This window comes from Zonotrichia albicollis, chromosome 17 (genome assembly GCF_047830755.1).
Source record: "Zonotrichia albicollis isolate bZonAlb1 chromosome 17, bZonAlb1.hap1, whole genome shotgun sequence".
Lineage (NCBI taxonomy): Eukaryota > Metazoa > Chordata > Aves > Passeriformes > Passerellidae > Zonotrichia > Zonotrichia albicollis.
Window position 1 is genome coordinate 12,757,126 of NC_133835.1, and position 23,638 is coordinate 12,780,763.

At 41.9% G+C, this 23,638-nt stretch overlaps 1 protein-coding gene across 2 annotated transcripts; it reads left to right on the forward strand.

Annotated features, from left to right (window-relative positions):
* Positions 1-16: 16 nt before the first annotated feature.
* LOC102064305 (serine/threonine-protein phosphatase 4 regulatory subunit 1) lies at positions 17-20,826 on the forward strand. Of its 2 annotated transcripts, XM_074553777.1 has the most exons (20): positions 19-151; positions 247-291; positions 4,029-4,161; positions 4,739-4,845; positions 5,419-5,561; positions 6,112-6,258; positions 7,794-7,901; positions 9,000-9,065; positions 9,638-9,796; positions 10,245-10,438; positions 10,772-11,187; positions 11,877-12,109; positions 12,667-12,759; positions 13,231-13,416; positions 13,687-13,848; positions 14,440-14,540; positions 15,582-15,702; positions 16,192-16,326; positions 16,963-17,104; positions 17,809-20,826. In XM_074553777.1, the coding sequence occupies exons 1-20, from the start codon at positions 145-147 to the stop codon at positions 17,958-17,960; spliced, it is 2,850 nt and encodes a 949-aa protein (XP_074409878.1). In that variant the 5' UTR covers positions 19-144; the 3' UTR covers positions 17,961-20,826. The 2 variants fall into 2 exon arrangements, with proteins under 2 accessions (XP_074409879.1, XP_074409878.1); XM_074553778.1 differs by lacking the exon at positions 247-291 and having other exon boundaries at positions 17-151.
* The last annotated feature ends 2,812 nt before the right edge of the window (positions 20,827-23,638 follow it).

Here is a 23,638-nt window from a genome sequence, read left to right on the forward strand (position 1 = left end):
TTTGGGCGCTGAGGGACCACTCGACCCCCGGCAGCCGCTGCTCCTTCACCCGGTGGCGTTTCGGGGCTGACCCGGCGACAGGAAGCACCCGCGGCTCCTCCCTGTGCCCTCCCGCTCCTCCTCCTCGCCCATGTCCATTCCAAGATGGCCGGTAAGTGGGGCCGGCGGGCGGGCGGCTCAGCCGGGGCTGCCGCCGTCCCTCCGAAACCAACCCCCTGGTATCTCTCTTCTGTTTTTTGTTTGTAGGGATCCCTTTGTATTTTGTGGATTTGCAGGATGACTTAGATGATTGTGAGTAACTGTTTTTTATTTTTCTGCTCCCTGTTCAGGCCCGCATTCCCACCCTTGGGTCCTCCTGTCGCCCTCTTTCCCCCTCCGCACTTGCACCCCGGTGAGGGCGAGGGGAGGATTTTGTGGCAGCTCTGGCAGGTGAAGGCTCCCGGGGTGTTGGGACCATCCCCGCTGGGCTCGGTGTAAACAGCAGCTCCGGCAGCCTGGGAAAGGCGCACGGAGGGACGAGGGGATCAGCCCCGCTCCTGTTGTCAATGGGAATTAGGATACTTAGCCCAGGGATTGCTCAGCTCAGCAAGGAGACTTTCCAAAGCTGTAGGGGCCGGGAGGACGCGTTTTCCGCTGCTCCTGCATCCCGGGGTTGTGCTGCGAGCGCACCTCGGGGTGAAGGGAAGATCTCCGTGCGTGCTCCGGTTGGATCGCACAAATTCGGGTCTGCGTTGGGTACCGAGCCCCGGTCCCAGAGCAGGGAACGGCTCCATCACACGGCCCGGTAGTCCCGGGCTGTGTCAGACCTGTCAGACCTGAGCCAGCCTGGTCAGCGCTGTGACTTCAGGAGATAAAGCTTTGACTGACAGCGATACGAACTCCTGTTGCCTTAGAAAGCAGCTCTCAATGTGGGGTGGCTTCCTTGACGCTTTGGATTGGCTTTTCTATTTAAAAAGAAAGATGTTGCGTTCATTTCTTGTGTGAAACTTTGTTTCTCACAAGACTTTTATTGTTTGAGACCGCTTAGAAATGTGAAACAGGTGGATCCATCCCACCCACCTTCCCAGCTGAGCATGAGAAAGCTGATTTAGGAGAAAGGAGAATTTTCCATGGGGAAATATTGGTATACAACTGGGATCTGAAGTCTTCCCTTTGGAAGATGTGCAGGGACGTTGCCTCTGTGGGAGGAGCTGCTTCTGTGGAATTCTGGTGGTTGTTGCTCTCAGCCTTTGAGGTTTCTGCTTTTCCCTAGTAGGTAGCGCTGTGTAAAGTGTGAGAAGCAAAAATAAAGGCAAACTTCAAGGTTGTTTCCTTATGGGTTTTGGCCTTGGACCATCCCTGGGAGTGTTTGTTGTCCATCAGCGTTCACTCCTTGGCTGTTCTGTTTAGACTGTAACAGATTTGTCTGCTAAGTTGATTAAGAGGCTTGATGCTTGTAAGGCAAAACTTGAGTGAATAAAAATGTCCAGATAAAGACAGTTTTGCCATAAGTGGTAATTCATTAAAGAAGTTATCTATTCCAGGATGAACAGGGAAATAAATGTACCTTTTAGAGCTTTATGAAAATTATGTGATTTAAAAATATTCTTGGATTATGTTAATTAATTTGACATTACCTTTAGAATTATAGAATTAAAAGCTCTCTGTTGTAGCAGAGTCCAGGTGTCCCATGACTAAGGTAATGTTGTCCAGAGACCAGGCTAGCAGAGAGTTCAGGGTGTGTTTCAGGAAAGCCTCAGTGAAATAAATCACTGGAACTGGATTCTTACTTGCTTAAGTAAATAGGTGCAATAGTGTCATGCACACTGAAGATCAATTGTGTTGAAACAGGAAGTCTCGGGACTTATTCTGAATGTGAGAAAAAGCTGTAGTAAAATCTAGCTAAATTCAAGTGCAGCTTAAAACATGTTTTTCATAAGGTAATGGGTCACCTGGAAGAAAGAATTAGCTTATTTATGCCCTTTGTGTAATTAATAAGAAAGTATTTAAATAATTTGTTTTTCCTAATGCAAACACCAGGAGGGAAAATTACCTTCTTGAGCTGATTAAAGCATTGTGCTGGGTGCTGGTATTTACTGGTTTGTGCTGTGAAATCTGGATGGTGACATTGAATTGCTCCACTAGGTCCTGTGACCCTGAGTTTCTCACAGCCCTGAGCAGCATTTCAGCACAGTGAACTCAAGTTCAGCTGTGAAAACTGTCACATTTATTGCTGTTTATGGGTGAACAGATTTCAAGCTCACTTTTTTGATCTAGTTAGAGGGGAAAATACTGAATAATAGATGTACCTGTGAAGGAACATTAGAATAAGAAATACTAGTTCAGTATTTGGGATTTACTTTATAGGGCTTGATGTATTCTGAAATCTGTGAATATCTATGGTGTCCTATTTTATGGAAAAAGAAAATTAAAATTCTTGAGAGAGGACAAAATGGATTCTGCCATGATTATTCCTTACTTATGTGTAGTGAGGGTGTATGGAAAAAATGTCAGGTATTTCACTCTCAATCCTGAGCATAAGTAGTGGTGCTCTGTTTTCTCTCTGCTCCTGGAAGCACTGGTGTGTGCTGAAGAACTTTAAATGAATAATGGAGCTGCCCCATGCAGTAAAATTAAACATGTACATCATGTTTACAAGATTAGTCCCAGGTGTGGTATTGCAGTCAAAGTTAGAACTGGGATTTATTTCATTGTTGTTTGAATTGGTAGGAATTCTGCACTATTTGAAGTGAACTAATAGCTTTAATTGTTAGTGTTTCTAATTAGGGACAGGTGGGAACTAGGCAAAGCTAATGACAAGTATATTGATTCTGATCAGTCTTTCTTTGTGTAACAGGTGACCAAGCTCAAAAATCAGCTACTGAGTGTCTGGTCTGTGTGAATTTCAGATATATACCCAATAATTGCACAGACATAAGGATAGTCAGAGTTTGTTGCAACCTCAGAAAGGAAATGTTCAATGCTGCAGACACCGTAACTCCCCTGTGCTGTCAGGGACACAGCAAATCTGCAGCTTCCCTCCCCAGCTGCTCTGACTGGGGGGAAATCCTGGAGCAGATTTATCCCAGACAGACCTGGGCTCTGTAAATTGTTTACACTTGTGCAGAAAAAGGTTTTGAACCAGCCAGACACTGCTGTAAGGAGCAGGCATGAGAAATAACAATGACCAGTGGAGGGGAAATAAGGGTGTCAGTGCAATATGTCAGCATTTAAAAAAGCTGGGAATCATTAGCATCTGTTTCCTGTTGTGTGGCTGTGGGTTCACTTGTATCTGTGTGCACATTTGAAATGTAAATATTTAATCTAACCCCATAGTTCTGTGTGTTTGAAATCTATTGGATTTGTTGAGCACGTTGTCTGTGAGAAAAGCAGAATTTGGAACTTCTGTAGTATTTTAACTCACCTGGGTTCCTTGGAGACCTAAACCAATCTGCTTTTTCCCCCCTGAAGAGCCAGATAGAGCATTTTTCACCAAGTATGTTCAGATGACTTCCTCTTTTCCTGAGTTGTATTTCTGGCAGTGTTTTGACTTTTGCTGAATAATTGGAGAGCAGAGTTTTACATAGGAAATTTGGGAAAAAACTGAGGCTTGGAACAGAAGGATTTTTACCATATAAAGTGAGAGAAGAGTGGGTTTCACAGAAAAAAAGCCCATAGTTGATAGGTGCAGCAGGGAGCTCCCAGCACCTTCACTGAAGTTTTTTTCCCAAAGTTTGTGATGTGCAATTGTCAGCTGAGCCCTCTTAACTCAGTGCATGTGGATCCTCCACTGAAAGGGCAAAGTAAAGTGTGTTTAAAGCCAGGGATTTTGGCAGTTAAATTTTGAAGCTTGGATTTACAAGTCTGTGTGTAAGTGTTATACTCAACTTCATTAGATACAGTTTCAGACGATTTTGTAAGCTGTTTGCAGTGCTGTGCAATTACTTTTAAAGAAATAGTTACTGGTTTCTTGTATTTTACATTGTAACATCTCTTGCTGACTCTTGGATTTATTTTTGTTTTTTGGGTTACTTTTCATGTCATTCAAGTTGGCTTTGAAGATTATGGCCCAGACTGTGATAGCATGAGGATAACAGCATTCTTGGATATTCCTGGCCAGGATAACTTAACTCCACTGGCTCGTCTGGAGAAATATGCCTTCAGTGATAATGTATTTAACAGGTAAGGGCACAGCTGGCACACTTGGTGGTGCCTGAGTCTGAGTGCACTGTGCATGTTAAGATGTTGCTGTGTCTTTCATTATTCTCCCAAATACATGCCTCATGTTATTTCTATTTGAGTAACTTGTAAAACACTCCATGAAAAGAGATTTTCAGCCTTGATTATCTGTGGGGGCCTGAATATATGTTGTATTGTAAGACCTATGTGGTTCTAAGTTACTCTAAATGAGCTGCAGCTGCAGGGTCCTTAGTTGGGCAGCAGCTGTGGCTCGTGAAGGTAACTGAGATAAATAGGGGTGGGTCAAGAGCCCAAGAGGAGCCCCTGAGAAGAGAGACAGGACTGTGCTGCAGAGAAAGGAGAAGAGCCCCAGCAGAGAGGGAAGAACAACGCTGCAGCAAAGATTACAACAATTATCAAATAAGATCTCTTGATTCCATCTTTATTTTGTTGGTATTGCAATGTTCAGAGAACAGCTTGATCTATTTTATGGTGCCATTTACATGTGATAAATTCCCCTTGCATCCCATCTAAGTGGCACTGGCTGGATTTGAAGGCAATTGTTGTGTTCACTCCACAGGCAAATTATTGCCAGGGGACTTCTGGATGTCTTTCGAGATTTCAGTACCAATGAAGAGGACTTTCTGACTGTGATGGAAATAGTGGTCAGGCTCTCTGAAGATGCAGGTTTGAAAGTTTGCTTTTGTTTGTTTTTTAATTTGTGTAAGTTATTTCATGTAAATTGCAACATAGGAAATGCTGACTTCCGATTTTGAGAAGACAATGAATGAACTGAGGAAGTTGAATCATCCAGCAGGAAGATCTGTCAGTGGAAACAGATTCATTTTTATCTCTTGGTTTTTAAATATTTTGTATGGTAAATGTTAAATGAAAGGCCTATTCTTACTATAGGGCCTGAAGCAACATTTTTCAAGAAATTTGTTTGATTTGATTTGTTGTATCTGGTTTAAGTGGCACAGAGCAGTTTTGTGTTTTAATAGTTCCTGTGCATACATTCATGGTGACTGATTTTCCACCTTGTGATCTCATTTTATTGGATTGATTTGGGAACTGATCCCAAGTCTCAGAACTGTGATGATGTAAGGCTACTCTGTCAGGCAATCTCTGTGATGCTATTTCTATGTTTTAGTTATTTTAATTTTCCTCTGTTGGGCAAACATAAAGAAAAATGCTACCTTTTTTTTAAGGTACCTGATCTTCATTTCATATTTACCAGTGTAACCTGACTTGTATTTCCAGAGCCAACTGTTCGCACAGAGCTGATGGAGCAGATTCCTCCTATTGCCATCTTTCTGCAAGAAAGTCGACCAAAATTCCCAACAGCATTTTTTGAATACCTTATGCCCATAGTAGTGAGGTACCTCACAGATGTTAACAATCAGGTAGGAAAAACAGACAACAGGAGTTGAATCCTTGGACAATTCTGTGTGGTTCAGTGAATTTAAAGCATGAGAGAGGATAAGAGAAAATTCCCTGTTAGTTGATATCTGGCTGTTATGTAGTGCTCTGTGTTTATTGGTTTCAGTACATTCTGCTAGGGAGGATTGATTTTTTTGTTTTTTTGTATTTTTGGTTTTAAAAAAATAAAAACCAAAAATACAAAAAAAATTCATACTTCCCTTAGCAGATAGATAATGGGAGATTTCAGGATTTGTCTGACAGCACATGGAAAGAATCTGTTACAGGAGTCATGGCTTGAAAACTCTGTCTTCTGCTTCATCTTTTATCTTATTTTCAGAATGTGATGAAATACCATCTAATGATTGTATTAAACTTTAGTATTTGTTACTAATTCCTTATGATAATAAAAGTAAGACTTTTTCTGGGTTTGTTTTTTTTTGTGTCCATTCAAAGCATAGAGGCTTTTGTGGTTGTTGTATCTGTAAATGTTGTTTTTCTAGTGCCAGACTGGTTTTGTGTGTTTGTTTACAGGTCAGGAAGGCAGGCCAGGAAGCACTGCTGATTCTGCTGGAACAAGATCTTGTGGCTCAGAGTGACATTGAAAATAAGGTGTGTCCAATTCTGCTGGACCTCTCTGCTCCTGACAGTGATGATGAGTACAAGGTGGAAGCTGTCAATGTAAGTTGATAACATTAATTTATAGTGGTGATGAAGATGAGGTCCAGGAATAGTGCTGACATTAAAAAAGTAAGCCATCAAACTTTGTGTTTATTCAGTAAGATGTTTGGATTTTTATTTAACAAAGCAAGTCTTTAATTTTTATTCTGCATTTTTGAAAATATCAGATTTAAAGAGACCATCTTTATGCTTCAGGATGCCAACTGATGTCAAAATAGTAGCTGAAGAGCTTTAAAATACAATTGGTCCTTGGCAGCCTTTTTTAAAATTCTTGTTAGGATTGTTACATTCCCCAGAGTGTTTTTTACATTTGCTTTACCAGGTTTCACAGTAATGTTGTGGAAATGTGACCTGATCTCTGTTCTGAAGTGTTCTGAAAAAAACATTGCCTGTGACTTTCAAGAAATCAGTTGACTCCACAGAAAAGTGCTGGTGTGTAATTACATTTCAGCATGGATATCTGACACTTGACCTGTAAAATATTTTACCAGCTAGATTTTCCTCTTCCTTGTTTGGGAGTTGGGAATTGCTTAGGCAATTTTCCAGGATGACATCTGAGCACCAGATGCCTTTTAGGAGTTTGAAAATTTGTAGGAAAGTCCTTGAATGGTCTCTTCCTTAGTTGTTGAGCATTCTATTACAAGGACAAGCATTCCTAGAAAGGAATAAAGCTTATTTTTTGTGAAGGTAGAAAGCTTCAATATTTTTTGAAAAATAAAACCAGAAAGATGAGGACTGTAATCTGATGATGTTTGTGTAAGCATTAAACCCCTGGTGCATCAGAGCCCCTCGCTTTCTCCTTTTGCAAACACAAGAATTACAGCTGAAAGGAAACACCCAACCCAAAGCACATGATTTTCACAGCAGAAACATGGTTTGTGTTGGTAGAGGAAACTGATGGTTCCTCAGAGAAAGCTGAATTGAGGAGCATGTTGCTAACTTCCTTTCCACTGTTAACTCCTGAAATTCCTGTTCATCATTCCTGCAGAGTGTGCAGTGGCTCACATAAATCACTCCTTTTTCTTGCACTCCCTTTTTTGTCTCCTGCTGTGCCAAACTTCTATTTTATTGTATCTGAGCCTACAGAGCTGGGACTGTGCATGTTTTTAAGTATCTGAGCTGTTAAAGACCAATCTCTTATTGCATGCTGGAGCTTGGGATGTTTCTAATATTCTTTTTTTTATAAGATCCTTTATGCAATGGAACTTTTGTCTTCATACAAAATGCCAGTGTTTGCCACATTGCAAACACCTTGAAAACAAACCTTTAATAAAAAGTCTATTTAACCAGATAAAAAAAGACAAGGAGTTAAATGCAGAAATGTTATGTTCTGCCATATAATGATTTTAAAGCAAAGCTGTTTGTGCTTTACATAAAACAGGTGCATGGAAATACAAATAATGTGTAGCAGCTTCATCTGTTTGATTGTAATCACTGTCTTGCTCTCTGAGGTAATTTTTAGGAGGAATATTTGGCTGTGCTTAAAAGCTTTATAATTTTCTCCTCCTTACTCATATTCCATTCCTGATTTTCAGATAATCTGTAAAATGGCTTCTATGTTGAGCAGAACAACAGTTGAGCACATGCTGCTGCCTCGTTTCTGTGAGCTGTGCAGTGATGGGAAATTGTTCCAAGTCCGAAAGGTTGGTGTGTGTCCAGCCCTAAAGCACCTGACAGTGAGATTGCACTGCTGCTCAAATGCTTTCCTGCAGAATTTAATCATGACTCTGATGGACTTTGAAAGCCTCTGGAAGGGTTTTGATTTATTGCCATGGTTCTAGTTTCTGTGGTTCAGTAAGGAACAGGTGATAGACTTTGGCCAGGAGGTTGGGTCCAGTAGTTAAACTGAAAACTGGTCTTGCACATTTAATAGTTTTGCACAATGTTTCCTTGTAAGCTTATAGGATAGTAGCAACTTTTATAATTTCTAGCATCTTATTTCAAAATTCAAAAGTAATAGACTTTTGAAAAATCCTTCCTTTAAAAAGAAATCTGTTATTTTTGAAAGGAGAAATCTCCAAAGTGTAAGACTTTAACTCATGTTTGAGTACAAAAGGCAATTTGTAGCATAAGAAGTATTAAAATACTTGTATAGACTTAAGGGTCCCACCAAGCTGCAGCTTGGTTTGCAATATAAGCTGCACTTGCTGGAATTTGAGCTGCTTTTAGTGCCTTCTAAATAAGCACAGGGAGTGACTAAAATGTATATGAACACAGCTCTATCTTAAATGATTTCAGATTTTGCCAACATCTTTTTGCAGCCTGAGGGGATGTCCCTTTTGCCTTAATGAGAGCTCTGCAGTGGCCTGGCAATGACACGAACTTGAGACCTTGATTAAACCTTGCTTCAGCAAAGCACTTAAGCCACCTTGAGCCAGGGTGGTGCTGTCAGTACACCTAAGTCCTGACCCTGGGATCATGTTCTGGCCTGCTTTGGGTCTGACAGCTGCTGCTCAAAGTGATTTAAACTTTCATGGGGGCTTATTGTCCCTTGTGGTGGTTACTGGAGCAGATGATGCTCCTCATTGCTATTGATCCCAGAGGCATGTGGTGTATGGACACTTGCTCCAGTGACTCTGTTTGGGTGAGTTAATATTACATGATGCAGTTACAGGCCTGAAATTGGAAGACTCAAAACATGTGCAGTTGTTTGATGGGATAAATAACGCATGGTGGAGTTGATAATCAAACTAATGCCCTTGAAAGAGACACAGTGTTATTAATGACTTTTTATTTCTTAGATTTGTGCAGCTAATTTTGGTGACATTTGTAATGCAGTTGGGCAAGAAGCCACTGAAAGACTGCTGGTATGTAAAAACCAAATCAATTTGCAAGACCTGTATTTCTCAGTTCAGAAAGTTTAATAATGAGTTCCTTTATTGTCTTCTCTATAAATTAATCAGTGTGCCTGCATTTTTTAATTGATTTGGCTAAGGCCTTGGTTGCAATTACACAGCAAAACTGGGAATTAAGAGAAATGCAAAGTTCTTCCTTTGCAAAACATGTTTAACAATGTAATTGACAGCAGATATGTGTATATATACACACACATATTTATGTATGCACACACATTGTAGAATTATCACTTTTATTTTTTCCTGAATTAGATGATCATCAATTCAATTATGATTTCAGAGAAAATAGGCCATTAATAATTCTTTGTATTCTTCCTTTCTGCAAATAGTTGTATACATATTCTTAATGGAGTAAGTGACAGACAGATGGGTTTTTTCCAACTCCTTTAATTAGTGTATGCATTTAACCTGTCCCTCTTTCTTCTGTTCTTTACTTATTGTCTCTAGTTTTCAAACAAATACTTTGATATTACTGCAGTCTTTGTTTAGTCTTTAATTGGGTTTGGATTGGCTTGTTTTGGCAGATTCCCAAGTTCTTTGAGCTGTGTTCTGACAGTGTGTGGGGAATGAGGAAGGCCTGTGCTGAATGCTTTATGGCAGTGTCCTACACCACGTCCCCAGAGGTTCGCAGGAGCAAACTGTCCCCCCTGTTCATCAGCCTGATCAGTGACACCTGCAGATGGGTGAGTAACTCCCTCTGCACTGCATGCCTCCTCCCAGGCACATCCTAAACTATAATGGACATGTTTAGTTGTGCTCTGAAGTGCATTTGCTGAGATCAGAGCTTCATGTGCAAAAAACTAATCTCTAATGAGATAATTTCTTATGTTTCCTCTCGCTCAACAGTTTATAAATTTAAATACTCTTCTGAGAAAAGGTTGCTTGTGTTAAATAGATGAGTTGAAGTAAACAGATGTCCTTCAAATTTATAACTTCCAGTGATTGTAGATACATGCATAGGTGTATCACCCTTCGCTTAAGTAGCACTTACTTGATAATTGGTTATATTTGGTATTAAATGAAAATGTTATATTAAGAACCAATTGGTTCTTACTGAAAATAGCACCAAATTTAGATTTTTCAACTCTGAGACTTGCACAAAGCCTGAGTGTTGCTCTCACACCACCACAGGTTCGTCAGGCTGCTTTTCAGTCTCTTGGCCCATTTATTTCTACCTTTGCAAACCCTTCAAGTGCTGGGCTGTACATTCGGGAGGATGGGACACTGAGTATCCGACCACCAGCTCAGGATGTGAATTCCAATCCCTGTCAGCCAAGCAACAATATCACTGTGATGCCTTCCAGTGCCAGTGCTGCACTGTCCAGGTAAATCCTGGCAAAGGTGGGATGTGGTGGAAGGGGTTAAAAAAAAGGGGTTTTGTTGTTTGTCAAAGCTAAAAATTCAATTTGAGAATGCAGTTCCAGAAAAGGTCTGAAGAGTGAGGTCACCCATTGGAGTGTAACCACATTATTGAAAAATTCACTTTGGCTTCACACGAGGGCAAAGGGAAAACTGGTGAAGTAAAGCATAGTGGTAACAAATTCTGTCTTTCTTTAGAGAAAAGCTTCTGATGTTGCTGCTGTCTTTTATGAAGTATTTAACTGACAACTTCTTGTTACAGAGTACTTCAAAGTTAATGAAAGTAAATTTTTTTCTAGCTCAGAACAACCAATGGAAATCAAACCAGAATCATCGACTGAGCAGACTTCAGCAGAAGTTCATACCAAGCTCTCTGAGGACCTAAATAAAAATTCATTGGAACAAAGTTCAGATTGTTGTGCCAGCCCAGGAGAAGATGCGTCTGCCTTGTGTCAGGGTGACAAAGCTGCTGCTGGTGGCTCTGGAGGCACGAAGGAGAGCAGCGTTCCGGGGCTGGGCTCGGATGTGTTTAACACATTCCTGTACTGGCGCCCTCCTCTGCCCGACATCAGCCACGACCTGGAGCTGCTGCAGTTCAAGGCTGACAAGCACAACGATGGCTGCTCTGGGCCGTGCAATAACTGTGTTGCTAGCAATGAAATTAAAAAGGTTCTAGAAAGCTTACAGGAGCACATAGATGATCCAGATGTTCAAGGTGAGACTCTGTGACAGTAAAATTGTGTTTTCTCTGAGCAGGTTTTCTTGGCCTTTACAAAACACTTGACTGCATTTTAATTAGCTTGATCTTCATAGGGTGATGAACCTACCTTGAGTAGTAAATTATAGTGGAAGGTTATGTGACAGCTTTTTTCATAAGATCTAAATTATTTCTAGAGTAATTGGGGAATTGTTCCTGGCTTCTGTTTGCATGGAAAATAAATTGATCTAAAGACAAAAGGGAAAAACAGCTTGATAAAGACAGTTTTAACAGATTTTGAGTATTGTAGGTACTGTGGGTTTACTGACAGTGCTACCTGTTACAAGCTGAATTTATCTTATATTGGCTGACTGAGAATGGCCCTAATTTCAAGTTCTTCCTCCTTACCCACCTGCAACAGGCCCTTTGTCAAAAGCATTGAAAGGACATTGGCCTGATGTGGGATCTGTGCTTCATGGACCAAATCCTTCTTGCCATCCATAGCCAGCTCAGTTTCTTGTTTTCACCAAGTCCCTTGAGTGCTCTGCAGTAAAATGCCTTTTCTTTCCAAGAGCAAATGTTTGCTAATACAGATTTGTGTGCAGCTCCTACTGGGCTACCTTTTCTCTTTTCAGATGAATTAATGACAAGTTTAATGCCTTTAAATGCAGAAGGGGGACTAAATAACCAGCTTTTGCTTTCTACAGCTCAGGTCCAAGTGCTGTCTGCTGCTCTGAGAGCTGCTCAGTTTGATTCTGTTGGTGACTGTGACACCAAAAAAATGGAGGAAAGTGGTGACAATCTTCAGAACAAAATGATTTTGGATGAAGCAGTGGTTTCAGATGCTGCCTGCAAGCAGGTGCAGGGGGACACTCTTTCATCCCCTGCCTCCCAGGGTGACATCAGTGACCAGTCAAGCACCAGTGTGCTGAAAAGCACAGTAAGTACACGTTGTGCTCCATGTCTGAGCTGTGTGGGGTTATGTAGTCCTGGCATAACTGATCCACTTTTGATCCAAAGCCTTTGAACATTGCTAGACCAAGCTATCATATTCTAGTTACTCTAATTAACAAAAGAAAAGCCATTAAGGGTTATCATTTCTGTTTGCACACCAATGACCCATGTGGGTCATTTTGCAGTAGTCTTGTACAGGTTATTTTTTCTGATTAAATTCTGTTGAATATAATTTAAGTTAATTTCAAGAATAAAAACTATTTAAAAGTAACCATCCAAAATGTGTGTGAATGTTAGGTTTGAGATGTTAGATTGCTTTCTTTAGAAGTAAATCTTAACTACTGCTGCTCTTGTTGCTGCTACAGTCTGTTTGCCCCAGTGTGCAACTGTTCTTTTTGTACTTGCATAAACACACTGCACAAGGCTCTGCCTGTGCAGGGCTGTTCTCAATCTGAGCTCTGTTGTTCTGCACTGTGATGCTTTGAAATAGCCCAAACAGCAGCAAATCTCCTTCATTTCACTACCTGGTACCTTCTCTTACAGGACTCAGAGGAACAACACAGAGGAACCAGTGTCTTTTTGAGGAAAGAGCAAGAAAATAATCCACCATTTGAAGATGACAAGTCAAAATTACAGGTGATTAAAATGGCATTGAATGGATTTAGTGGAGTACCTTAATGCAGTGATACCTTCTGCAATGGATCAGTTGCAGAATGTGAAGGAATGCTCCAGAATTCAAGGAGAACCCTGTTTTACATGGGGAAATCAAGAACATTCTGTTGCCTTTTTGGTGCCTTAGAGGCAACCTGTGCAAGCAAGGTAGGCACTGAGTGTCTGCTCTGTCACTGGTTCTGTTTGGCATCACCACAGAAGGAACTTTGAGCTTTTTGGGTGCAGGGTGTTGGTGAAGCTGTAATGACTGTTCCTTGCTGGCTGCTCTGTTCTGATGAGAGGATTGATAACCACTGGAGCCGTGTACCCTTGCTGAGGGTAACACACACAGGGGCTGCTGTGTCTCTTGTGTTTTGGTGCTGGCTGATGGGTAGAATTGTAGCATAGCAGCTGTGTTTTCTTTCTGCTCTGAAATGGAAGTGTGTCTGTCTGTAGGACATCATCCCCCAGCCTTTACTGGACCAGTACCTGTCCATGACTGACCCTGCTCGGGCCCAGACTGTTGACACTGAGATTGCCAAGCACTGTGCCTACAGCCTGCCTGGGGTGGCCCTGACACTGGGCAGGCAGAACTGGCACTGCCTCAAGGACACCTATGAGACTCTGGCTTCAGATGTACAGGTAAGAAAAAAAAGTTTGTAACAAAAATCAGAATTTTGAGGAGGAGATTTTTTCTTCAGTCTGTACAGTAGTTATAAGATCACATAATTTCATATAGAGGAATAAGCGTGCACTAAAAATATAAAATTCCAGATTGAAAGCAGACTTCATAAATGTGATTAACATTTCTACTGGCCCTGTTTGTGCTGCTCTCAGCCCTCACCTGGGGTAGTTGCAAAGCTGGTTTGTGGTAGCCCTGGTGCCTCACGGCTCCCTCGCTGCCGTTTGCAGTGGAAGGTGCGGCGCACTCTGGCCTTCTCCATCCACGAGCTGGCTGTGATCCTGGGGGATCAGCTCACAGCTGCTGATCTGGTGCCAATTTTCAATGGCTTCCTGAAAGACCTGGATGAAGTGCGAATCGGTGTCCTCAAACACCTCTATGACTTTCTGAAGGTAGGAAAATGTAATAAATTTCTCAACATGAAATTTTTTGACTCCATTATATGAAGGGTTTTTGAATGACCTGTGCATGTCTCAGTATCTAATCAATGTTTAGTTTTTCACCATGCTACCATTTTGTGTGTGTGCCTCTATTCCTTCTTTTAATGTGCCTTGCTTCTCTTTTCTCCACATCCCAACAAAACACCAAGCTGAAAGCCCTTTGTAAATGTGGTTGTAAATGCTGCTGGCTGTTGTAAACTGGGAGAATTGGCCCAGTAGCAATTTGTGTTTGGGGCTGGGAGAGAAGAGAGCAGATCCTGGTGGGCTGCTGTGGAATGCACACAGATCCTCAGCTTTTGGTTCCTCACTCTCATATGCAGAGATGGTGCTTTGGGTGTTGCTAAAGGGATGACTTCTTGTACTTTGGATGTCACTTGTGTGTGTCCAGGCACTCAGCTGACTGTGCACAGCTTTTAGGAAGCACCTTGTGATTGGTCACTGGCTTTCAAGTAGGAAAATGCACCTAGGTGTGAATAGTGACGCACCAGAGAACTGCAAGTCTGAAGTTTTATCAGTTTGATACCAGTAATGTTTTTCCTTTAGCTACTTCATGCAGACAAAAGGAGGGAGTATCTTTACCAGCTGCAAGAATTTGTGGTGACTGATAACAGCAGGAACTGGAGGTTTCGTTACGAGCTGGCAGAGTATGTAATTTTGTTAACTTCTGATTTTTAATCTGTATTACTAACTTGGAAATAAGTAATTACATTCAGAAGTTAGCACGTCTAGATTAGAAGCTAAAAGTTCACAACCTTTCTTTAGGAAGGAAAAAGCCACTGGCTTTTTGTTAGGGTTATCTGGGGGGAGTTGAGGGTGTTTGGGATTTTTGATTTTTTTTTTCCTTCATGAGTTGTGTTGTAATGTATGACTAAAATGCCTGTGATTTACTAAAATGGAGATCTGGTTCACTTGCAGCTGATGAAATATGACAATCTGATAGATACTATTCAGTGAGAATTTATTAGTTCAAGACTCTTGCAAAAATTAGTGACATGCATGTAAAAATGTTTTGAATGTGTAGGAAAGAAAAAACAGTTAAAAAATACGGTTGGCTTTTTTTTTTGGGCATATAAACAGAAGTAGATTAACATCCTGCAGTTGTTTTTCTACAGATATTTGCAGCACCATTGTAGCCATAGTTTGTAGATGATTATTTTGTTGCTGTGTTTGGCCTGTTGAGGACTTGCTCTCCCTTTGTAGTTTGGCACAACAAACTCACAGTGGCACAGAAGCTACACAGCAGCTCCCTGAGCCCTGGTGGAGCTGCCACTGCCTGGGCCCTGTGTGGCTGCTGCTTCTGTGGCTGGACTGAGTTCTGGGTGCTTCTGTGATAGGAATTATTTTCTGAAATGTAGATTTCTACACTGAGGTAAATATTCAGTGTTTGCTTTGCAAGAATGTCCAGGGTGTTGGTTTGAAGCTGAAAAAGGCTTCTCGTGCTTCTGTTTGTAGCTTTTGCTTATTCTTTTGGCTAATGTTGATACACTGGTACGTGTAGTTTGGATCACAGTTTCTCTGGGCCTCCCTGATGGATTAAAGGCTGTGCCTGTAAGAAGTGGAGAGAAGAACAAACTGCCCAAGGGCTCTGTAGTAACCCTGGTGCTCCTTCCCCACCTGTGAGAGCTGGTGAATGGCAGCAGGCTGGTGCTGCCCCTGGTACAGTCATGGTTTCCTTTGTGTTCCAGGCAGCTGATCCTGATCCTGGAGCTCTACAACCCCAATGATGTCTATGACTACCTAAGGCACATTGCCCTGACTCTGTGCTCCGATAAAGTGGCAGAAGTTCGGTGGATCTCCTTCAAACTGGTAGGGGATGTAGTTCACTTCCTGGCAGGAGAGCAGCAAAATGGTCCTGCAGAGGGCACCTGGAATGGTTGTGTTTTCAGACTGTAGGATGAACAGGGATGTTTTGATAAACACAGGAATCAATGTGGAAAAAAGTGAAACTCAAATATTTTGAGTTGTCAGACTGCCACAGATACTGGTATTTTTCTCTGTGGTTATACGTGAATGAGAAATCCTTTGAAGTGAATGAAAGCCAGTATATGTGAATTGGAAAACCTTCCTTCATTCTGGGGAAAAAAACCCACAACAAAACACAGAACAACCAACTACTGATCTGTCCTCAGAGTTGATTTAATTTGTAATGAAGCCTCCAAGCAGAGCTGACTACATTGAATACAGTGTTCCTTGTAGAATTCAAATGAAATGATGCCTTTTTAAGTCTAAGGGCTGAAGTTTCATTTGTTTTTTTTTTTTTTGTTCCTCTCCTCCTCCCATTGCTCTGGCTCACAGGTTGTAGCAATACTGCAGAAGTTCTATGCCAACAGTGCCAATACCCTGGGATTGAATTTCATCAACGAGCTCGTGGTGCGCTTTCGCCACTGCTCCAAGTGGGTTGGCAGACAAGCCTTTGCCTTCATTTGTCAGGTTGGAATGTTCTCTCTCTGTTTCTATGTGTACATTAAACCTGGGGCTTTGCAGCATGTGGGCAAAGCTGAAATTTGACTCTCAGTTTTTTTGGTGATTTTTGGTTTGGTCAGAGTCAGTGTGGTCTCAGTGCTGGCATCTGGCTGGATCCCTGCCTGGGTCTGTGCTTCCAGCTGCCACAGCTGCTCCTTGGAATGAATATCTGCTATCCCAGAGGCAAACAGGGATGCATGGCCAAGGATTAAACAAATGTTAGGCTAAAGGATCATCACAAGAGCTCCTCACACCACCAACGGGTGCTGGATGCCAGGAGCCATTTCCCTCTTTACTGCCACCACTCACCCCCTCCAAACCAAAAATGCTCACTTGGGTAGCAGTGAGGAGCAAGGGTTGGGCATTCAAAGGGAAAAGGGTGATGACAGGCAAGAGAGCAGCATTTCTTTAAACATTCTTGAAAGAAATTAATCTGCTCTTTCTGACCCATCTTTGGCTGAAATTTAAAATGGTTAGACACAGGATGAGGTGTTTTCATTCAGAGCTTTTTATAACAGGCCAAATTAAGGACAAGAAATGAAAGGAATGGCAAATAGTGTATTTTTAACATAAATCTTGCTTTTGGTGTTGTTTGTCTCACAGGCTGTAGTGGAAGAGGAGTGCATGCCTGTGGACCAGTTTGTTGAACATTTACTCCCCAGCCTTCTAAGCCTTGCATCAGATCCTGTGCCCAACGTCAGAGTCCTGCTGGCCAAGGCTCTCAGGCAGACACTGCTGGAGAAAGGTGTGGGGCTCCATTCCCTTGGAAGGGTCCAGCACCTCGGGCTCTCCTCTGGAGCACAGCTCTTGCAGCTCAGTCGGTGCAAGGCTATAAAACAGAGCCACGCACTGAAATCTCGGATTTCAATCGGGATTTGAGAGTGCTGGAGTGGCTCTGCAGCCCCGGGAGGTGGGATGGGATGGATGCTCGTCCCGAGGGGGCCGGAGCTGCCTCGGCCGCGCTGCAGGTGCCGAGCGGCCCCACACGGGGGCGCTGTGGCCCCGCGAGCCGCCCGAGGCAGCTCTGCCTCCAAACCCCCATCTGGGCTCTTCTGGGGAATCTCAGATCTCATTCGTGTCCTGCCCTCTGATTATTCAGAGGAAGAAGCACAGAAATCTCCTATCTTTTTGTCAGAATAAAGTAAGGAAAAATGTTTGGAATGTGTTGTACAGTAGCAGCTTCCTGTTGCTCATAGATACATTTCTATTTAGGGCTTAGCAAAAAAGTTTATCTTAGAAGTATTTAAGTAGCTAATAAGATGAATCAGAAGCAGCATAGTTCTCTTTCTCTGTCAGCTTCCTTAGTTTCCTGTGGTTTCTGTAAGGAGACTAAGCTGGATAAGCTGCCCCAGATGGTTTTGGCATTCTCTGTATTTCTGCACTACTTATGCTCTAGGGTTTATTCCTTTGGATTTGATTGAAATTGTCTTTTTTCTCCCCTTATTCCAGCTTATTTTAAAAGTGTTGGCAATCCTCATCTAGAAGCTGCAGAAGAGACCATTCTGGCCCTGCAGTCTGACAGAGATCAAGATGTGTCTTTCTTTGCCACCATAAAACTGAAACAGGATAACATGGACAATATCACCATTGAAAAACAATGAGTTGTGGTGCAGTGAAGGCTGAACAGCAGGATGGTTTTTCACCTAGTTTCTGTTAGTGTGAGTAATGAGGACAGATAAGGTGGGTTTTGTTACCTATTTGAGCAGGAAAGGGGCTGTTGAGAAATGTTAGTCTCCATTTCATGACCTTGTTTCATCCACATTGGTGTGTTTGATTCCTGTGAGTAATTCCTTCCTTTTGGTTTTCCCTTCATAAATGGAGGTGACAACTCTGACCTCACCTGCACCTCAGTACTGTCTGTAAAGTCTCACACCACACTCTGTGTTTAAGCATAATTGGAATTTACATTTCATTTTTAAACAAAATATTTCTGTTAGTACAAGTTTGCTATAAGCTTAAAAAGATTGCTAAATCTTAAAACCTGATTGTAGCAAACTTTCCTGAAGCTGTTCTTTCCTCACTTTTATTATAATCTTTGTACTGTTCCACCTACTGCATTTATTTGAAAAAAAAAAGTGTATATATGTGAATAGTTTTGAATTGTAACAAAAAATTATGAAGAACTTAATTCTGTATCAGTGGGAATAGCTCAAAAATAATTTCATTTTTTAAAGTAGGTTCACTGCTAGAATTAAGCATTGGTTGGTCATTTTTATGTGTGATACTTTTCAAAGCACAGAGAGCTCAAGATTCTTTGTATATTGTGAGTTTTCTGTTAATTTGTTCCTTCTGAGCTGTACCCTTACAGTGCTAACAGATCATAACAGCAACATTTCTGAGTGCCCTTGCAGGTGCTACAGGTCAGGTTCTGCTGCTGCTGCCTCAACCAGGAGCAGAATGGAGAACTCCTAAGTGGCAAATTCAGTTCAGCACCAGGAGCTGTACAAGGGAATCACAGGGAGATCCAGGCCTGGCTCTGTGTGTTCTGCATGCACACCTCATGTAACAAACACCTTTTAACCTGCCCACTGCTTAAACCCCAAACAGCTTTTCCTAAGAAACAAAGGAGCTCTAAATTCTGCAAAAGCCCAGTGGGGAAATGGCTCTGCAGCCTCTGTGGGTTGGAGGGCAAACTCTGGGGCAAACACCAAGTCAGAATGTGAGGTGAACTGGGATGGCTCCTGTCTGTTGGAACAGGGGCGTGGAAGAAAGAGCAGAATTGTGTTAGTCCAGTTGGCCTCAGAAAAATGGTGAAGCTTCTACTTCTGCTGGACCCTGTCTTCTTTTGGATCCCAAATCTGCAATAATGTGGGTCCTGGAAAAAAAAAGGTCTTTTTTATTTATTGTGGATAGAAACTTTGTCCAGCTCAAAAACTAATGCTTAAACACTAAAGAAATGCTTTCTTGTGATAACAGTTACTTTCTTTCTGAGAGCAGAATCCTTTCTCCTCAGCAGACCTGTGTAAATATTCACCCTTATTTCATGTTCCATAGTAAGTAGTTCACATGGGGGAAGGTTTTCACAGAAATACCTGTTCTGGTTTTGTTTGGATGTGGCAATACAGTGAGTAGGTTCCTCAGCTGGGTTCTGTATTTTGGGAGGGCTCACTTTTGTATGAGTTAACCAGTCATGTATTATAATATGTACAGTATTTGTAGCAAATTGTTTTCTTGAAAGATCACAAAATGCTGTTTGGAAGCTGCAGGCAGAAATACACCACTGCTACTGCAGCAAACAGTGTCAACTCTGCAATATTCTACATTTAATTTTTTACAGTTTTTTTTATAATTTAAAACAAATGCTTCTTCAGTACAGATTTTTTATGATTACAATTTCTTAACAAAAAGACCCCTCAAATTAATTTTTTCTAGTTCTAATATCTTTTCCTAATGCTGGCATTATACTGATATTTTCTAACAGTTCAGATTTTCTAAAGCCTTTCTGACAAGGTTTCACTTCTGTTTTTTATTATCAGTTCATTAAATTTCTCAGCACTGAACAGATTTTTTTAAGTGTGTGTATATGTAAGTATGTTTGAAATAACTGTATATAAATTAAATACCCTGAGCATTAACCCAACCCAGGTTGCTGTTTGTCAGATCACCTTCAATAATTCCTTGACTTGCAATAATCCACTGGGAAACACAAGCTTCCATAGGGTTTAGCATGTTTGGTTACTGTTCAGTAGGAGTTTTTAACTAGGATGTGTCAAGGGTAAGCCACCAGCTAGAAAAGTTCACTAAAAGGCTGAACCAAGTTCTTTGTTTTTTAACAATATTTTGGTACCTCTCTGGCTCCCAAATTCAGGTTGGTTTTGAACGAGGTGATTTCAGTCAGGTGTTTAAAACCTCCTGTTACACTCCACAGCTGCATGTCCTAATGGGGGCCAGCATAGCTCTGGGATGGGGTTTTTGTAGACAATGTGCAGGTCTGGGACCCAGATTTACCCTCTGCAAGTTTGTCCTTTTGGTTTAGTTTTAAACTAGAGATGATTTCAGCATGACTAAAGGCTGCACTTTATGTCTTGTCTAGACAAATGTATGCAATGAGTGTGTTCATGTGCAGTTCTCTGGGTTGTTTAAATTATGCAAAATACGTATTTAAAAAGCCAGGTGGAGCAAAGTTAGGTAGTCCATCCACTTTGACAGCAGCAGTAAGGACATCACTTTTCAGCATTTCCAGCTAAGGAACATGACAATAACAGTAGTTGGTGCAATATTGCTGGGATGCTGTAGGGAATGAGCCAGCACAGTGATCCAAAGCATGTTGGTGATGTTGTTTAGGTCTGAGCCTCCTCGTGGCCCTGGTGGGATGGGCACGTGGCAGCTGTGTCACCACACAGAGGTGTTCAGAGCCCACTCGAGTGGGGACACTCTGGAAGTGTCACCCATTTGTCAGAATAAAGAATCTATGTAACTTTCTATTTGTATTTATCTCAATAAATCCTGTGACTGTTTTATAAACCAGCTTGTGGTAACTGGTTTTTGTCGTGGGTGAGATGTGAGTGCATTTGTTGGTTAATGAAACCTCTCCAAGGTGTAAACCCTGTCTGTCAGACCAGGGCTGAATGTGGAATTATTTGTGCTGTGTAGTAAAAGAATCTTTAAAATCTGCCATCATCAGTTGCTGGAACTTTCCCTACCTGTGGGGATGTGGAACTTGCAGGGAAGCCTCAGGCAGCACCTGAGCACAGTTTTGTGTTCTTGGCAGCTTCACACCAAGCTTGGTCTTGTTTTACCTGTGCACATCTCCCTTGGCAGCTGAGTGCTGGAGCTTGGCAGCAGAGTTCTGTTCTTGCTTTGGCATTGCACAAACAACTTTTTAGCTCAGGGAATTTTTAAGGAGAAAGAAAGAGAAGCTGCAGTTACACCTGTTCCATATTTATCAATACACACCAGAGGCTCAGAACACTGTGGCAATTGTTACATTCCCTTCTTAAAGTGAACCAAATGAACAGAAATTGTTAAATGCCAGAGTACAATACAGCTTATAAAGCCCAAACTGGTGCTGATTGGGCTCTTACACGTTTTCCTCTTGCTTAGGAAAGAGAATTGTAGTCAGCTTGCAATCTCCCTGACATTGTTCCTGATGGAAGCAGACAAAAAGTACCAATGAAACAGAAGGGCTGCAATTTAGTTAATTTATGCAAAACACAATCAGCATTCAAACTGGGAGTTACCAAGCAGAAATGTATTGATAGAAAAGCTGAAATACTCTGTGCATAAATTGTGAAATATTAAAACAGGATTTCAAAGAGACTCCTGGAATTCACATAACTCTAGGCCAGAGAAGAGTCAGGAGGGAATTTTGTCAGTGTCAAATTGATGAGGAGGGGCAGAGGGGCTGGGATTTAGTCCCCAGCACTCAGGCCATGCCTCCCTGTGCTGCTCTGCTGTGGCACAAGAGCTTGGAGCAGTAAGGAGAAACAGGAACAGCTTTTCAGAAGAGTGATTAGAAGGGAGGGTGATGGCTTATGAGGGATGGCTGCTAAGGATCCATGGTGGGGAGGGAAGAGCAGTGAGGAGGTGGCAAAGGACTGAGAGAAATGGAACTGCAGATGAACTGGGGCACACAGTTCCAAGGGCAGTCTGGCTGTAGCATGTCCACACATTCTCTGCCTTCATTTTCTGAATTTGTAGTGCTGTTGGGTTGTAACCACCAGCTGTGTTCAAAGGCAAGCAGGAGCCAGCAGTGAGCTGTGCCTGAGGATCTGCTGACCAGTAAGGTTTGGGAGGGTGCTGGTTTGCAGAGGGGAGCCAGAAGTTATTAATTTCCTACTCTGCTTCCAGCAGCCTGTTTGGGTTGGTTTGATGCCTAAACCAGGCTGCAATTGAGGTCTGTGCTTTGGTTTCCCTTTAGGTTCCAGTTCTCTGTACCCTGTTCTGTTTGCAGCATTTGCTTGGTGTGACTGTCTGCTGTGGGTTGCTGGTGTTTTTCTGGAATTCCTGCGTGCACAGGAGCTAATAAAGGAACTGTCAGCTCAGAAAGCCATAAATACAGTTCTAGTGGCTTGGGATAGAATGCAGAGATCCCCTGGCCAAGCCTCTTCCATGGAATTTCTGATGCTATTTCAATTCATTTGGTTTCCAGTAGCCAAACAACCACTGGGGTCAAGCAGAAGTCAAGGTATAAAAATTCATGGCTCTGAGCCCCCTTACCTATGAGCTGCCAGATGTTAGAGGAATGATCTAGACCATAGCAGTTGTCTTCTGTCCCCTGATGAGTGTTTGTATGCATAATTCAAACGTGTGCATGTGTTTGGATTCCAGCTTTTATTGATTGAATTGGGCTCTGATAATAAACAGTATAAATAAATCAGGAGGGAGTTAAAGCACTGATGTGCTGGGGGGGGTGGAATTAAAATGAGTGCAGTGACCTCGAGCAGGATGTAATTTCAAAAGTGCCTGAAATATGCTGATGACATAAAATAAGGCTGGGGAAGTTGGAGGGGCAGAGGAACAAAACAAACTCATTCCAAATGATTTGGATTTATCAGGATTACAGGCAGGTGAGTGGCTCATGCAGTTTATTGTAGGGAAGTGTGAGGTAACGAGACCAGGGACCAAAAGGAGTGAGAGTGGAGTGAGAGTGGTGTGGGGTGTGATCAGAGCTGGGGAGGGCAGGGGCAGCACCCACTCACTCACCACTGGTGCCAAACCTGCAGGAATCCTCTCCCACTGCTCTGGCAAAGCACAAACCCTCCAGAGGCTGGGATGTGCCTGCTGCTTTGCACATGGAGAGAGGAGAATCCAGCTTTTCATGTTACAGCACACGTGGTTACAGAGCTGCCTAATAGTTCATCACACTGATTTCAGACTAGAAACATTAAAAAATGATTGCTTTGGACTGATGAGTGCCCTGACAGCCACAGGAAAGCAAAGAGAAATTGGTGAATCCTTCCAGTTGGCTAATCTAGAAGTGCATCCTGTGGTTTTGAAAGTACTTGTTTTCTTCTGGTTTTCTTTCCTTCTTTTTAGTCCTAATGTCTATTTTAATTTTTTAAAATGTTTCATTTCTCCCCTAAATTGTAAGGTTTGGATTTTTCTCAGTTGTGGCCAAGCAGCTTTTGAAACCAAATCAAAGGCAGAAACAATAAAATGAGAGCTCTGTGTTGAATTCTATTGATGTCCTCACAGCTTTTATTGTTCTGATAGAATCCATATTAATTGTCCCTGTTTAAAGGGCTTTCTCTAACTTGACCTGTATCTCTAAATGTAGTTTTTACACTTTTTTACTAAATAAATTAGATATTTGAAAATATAATTTTCCTATTTTACC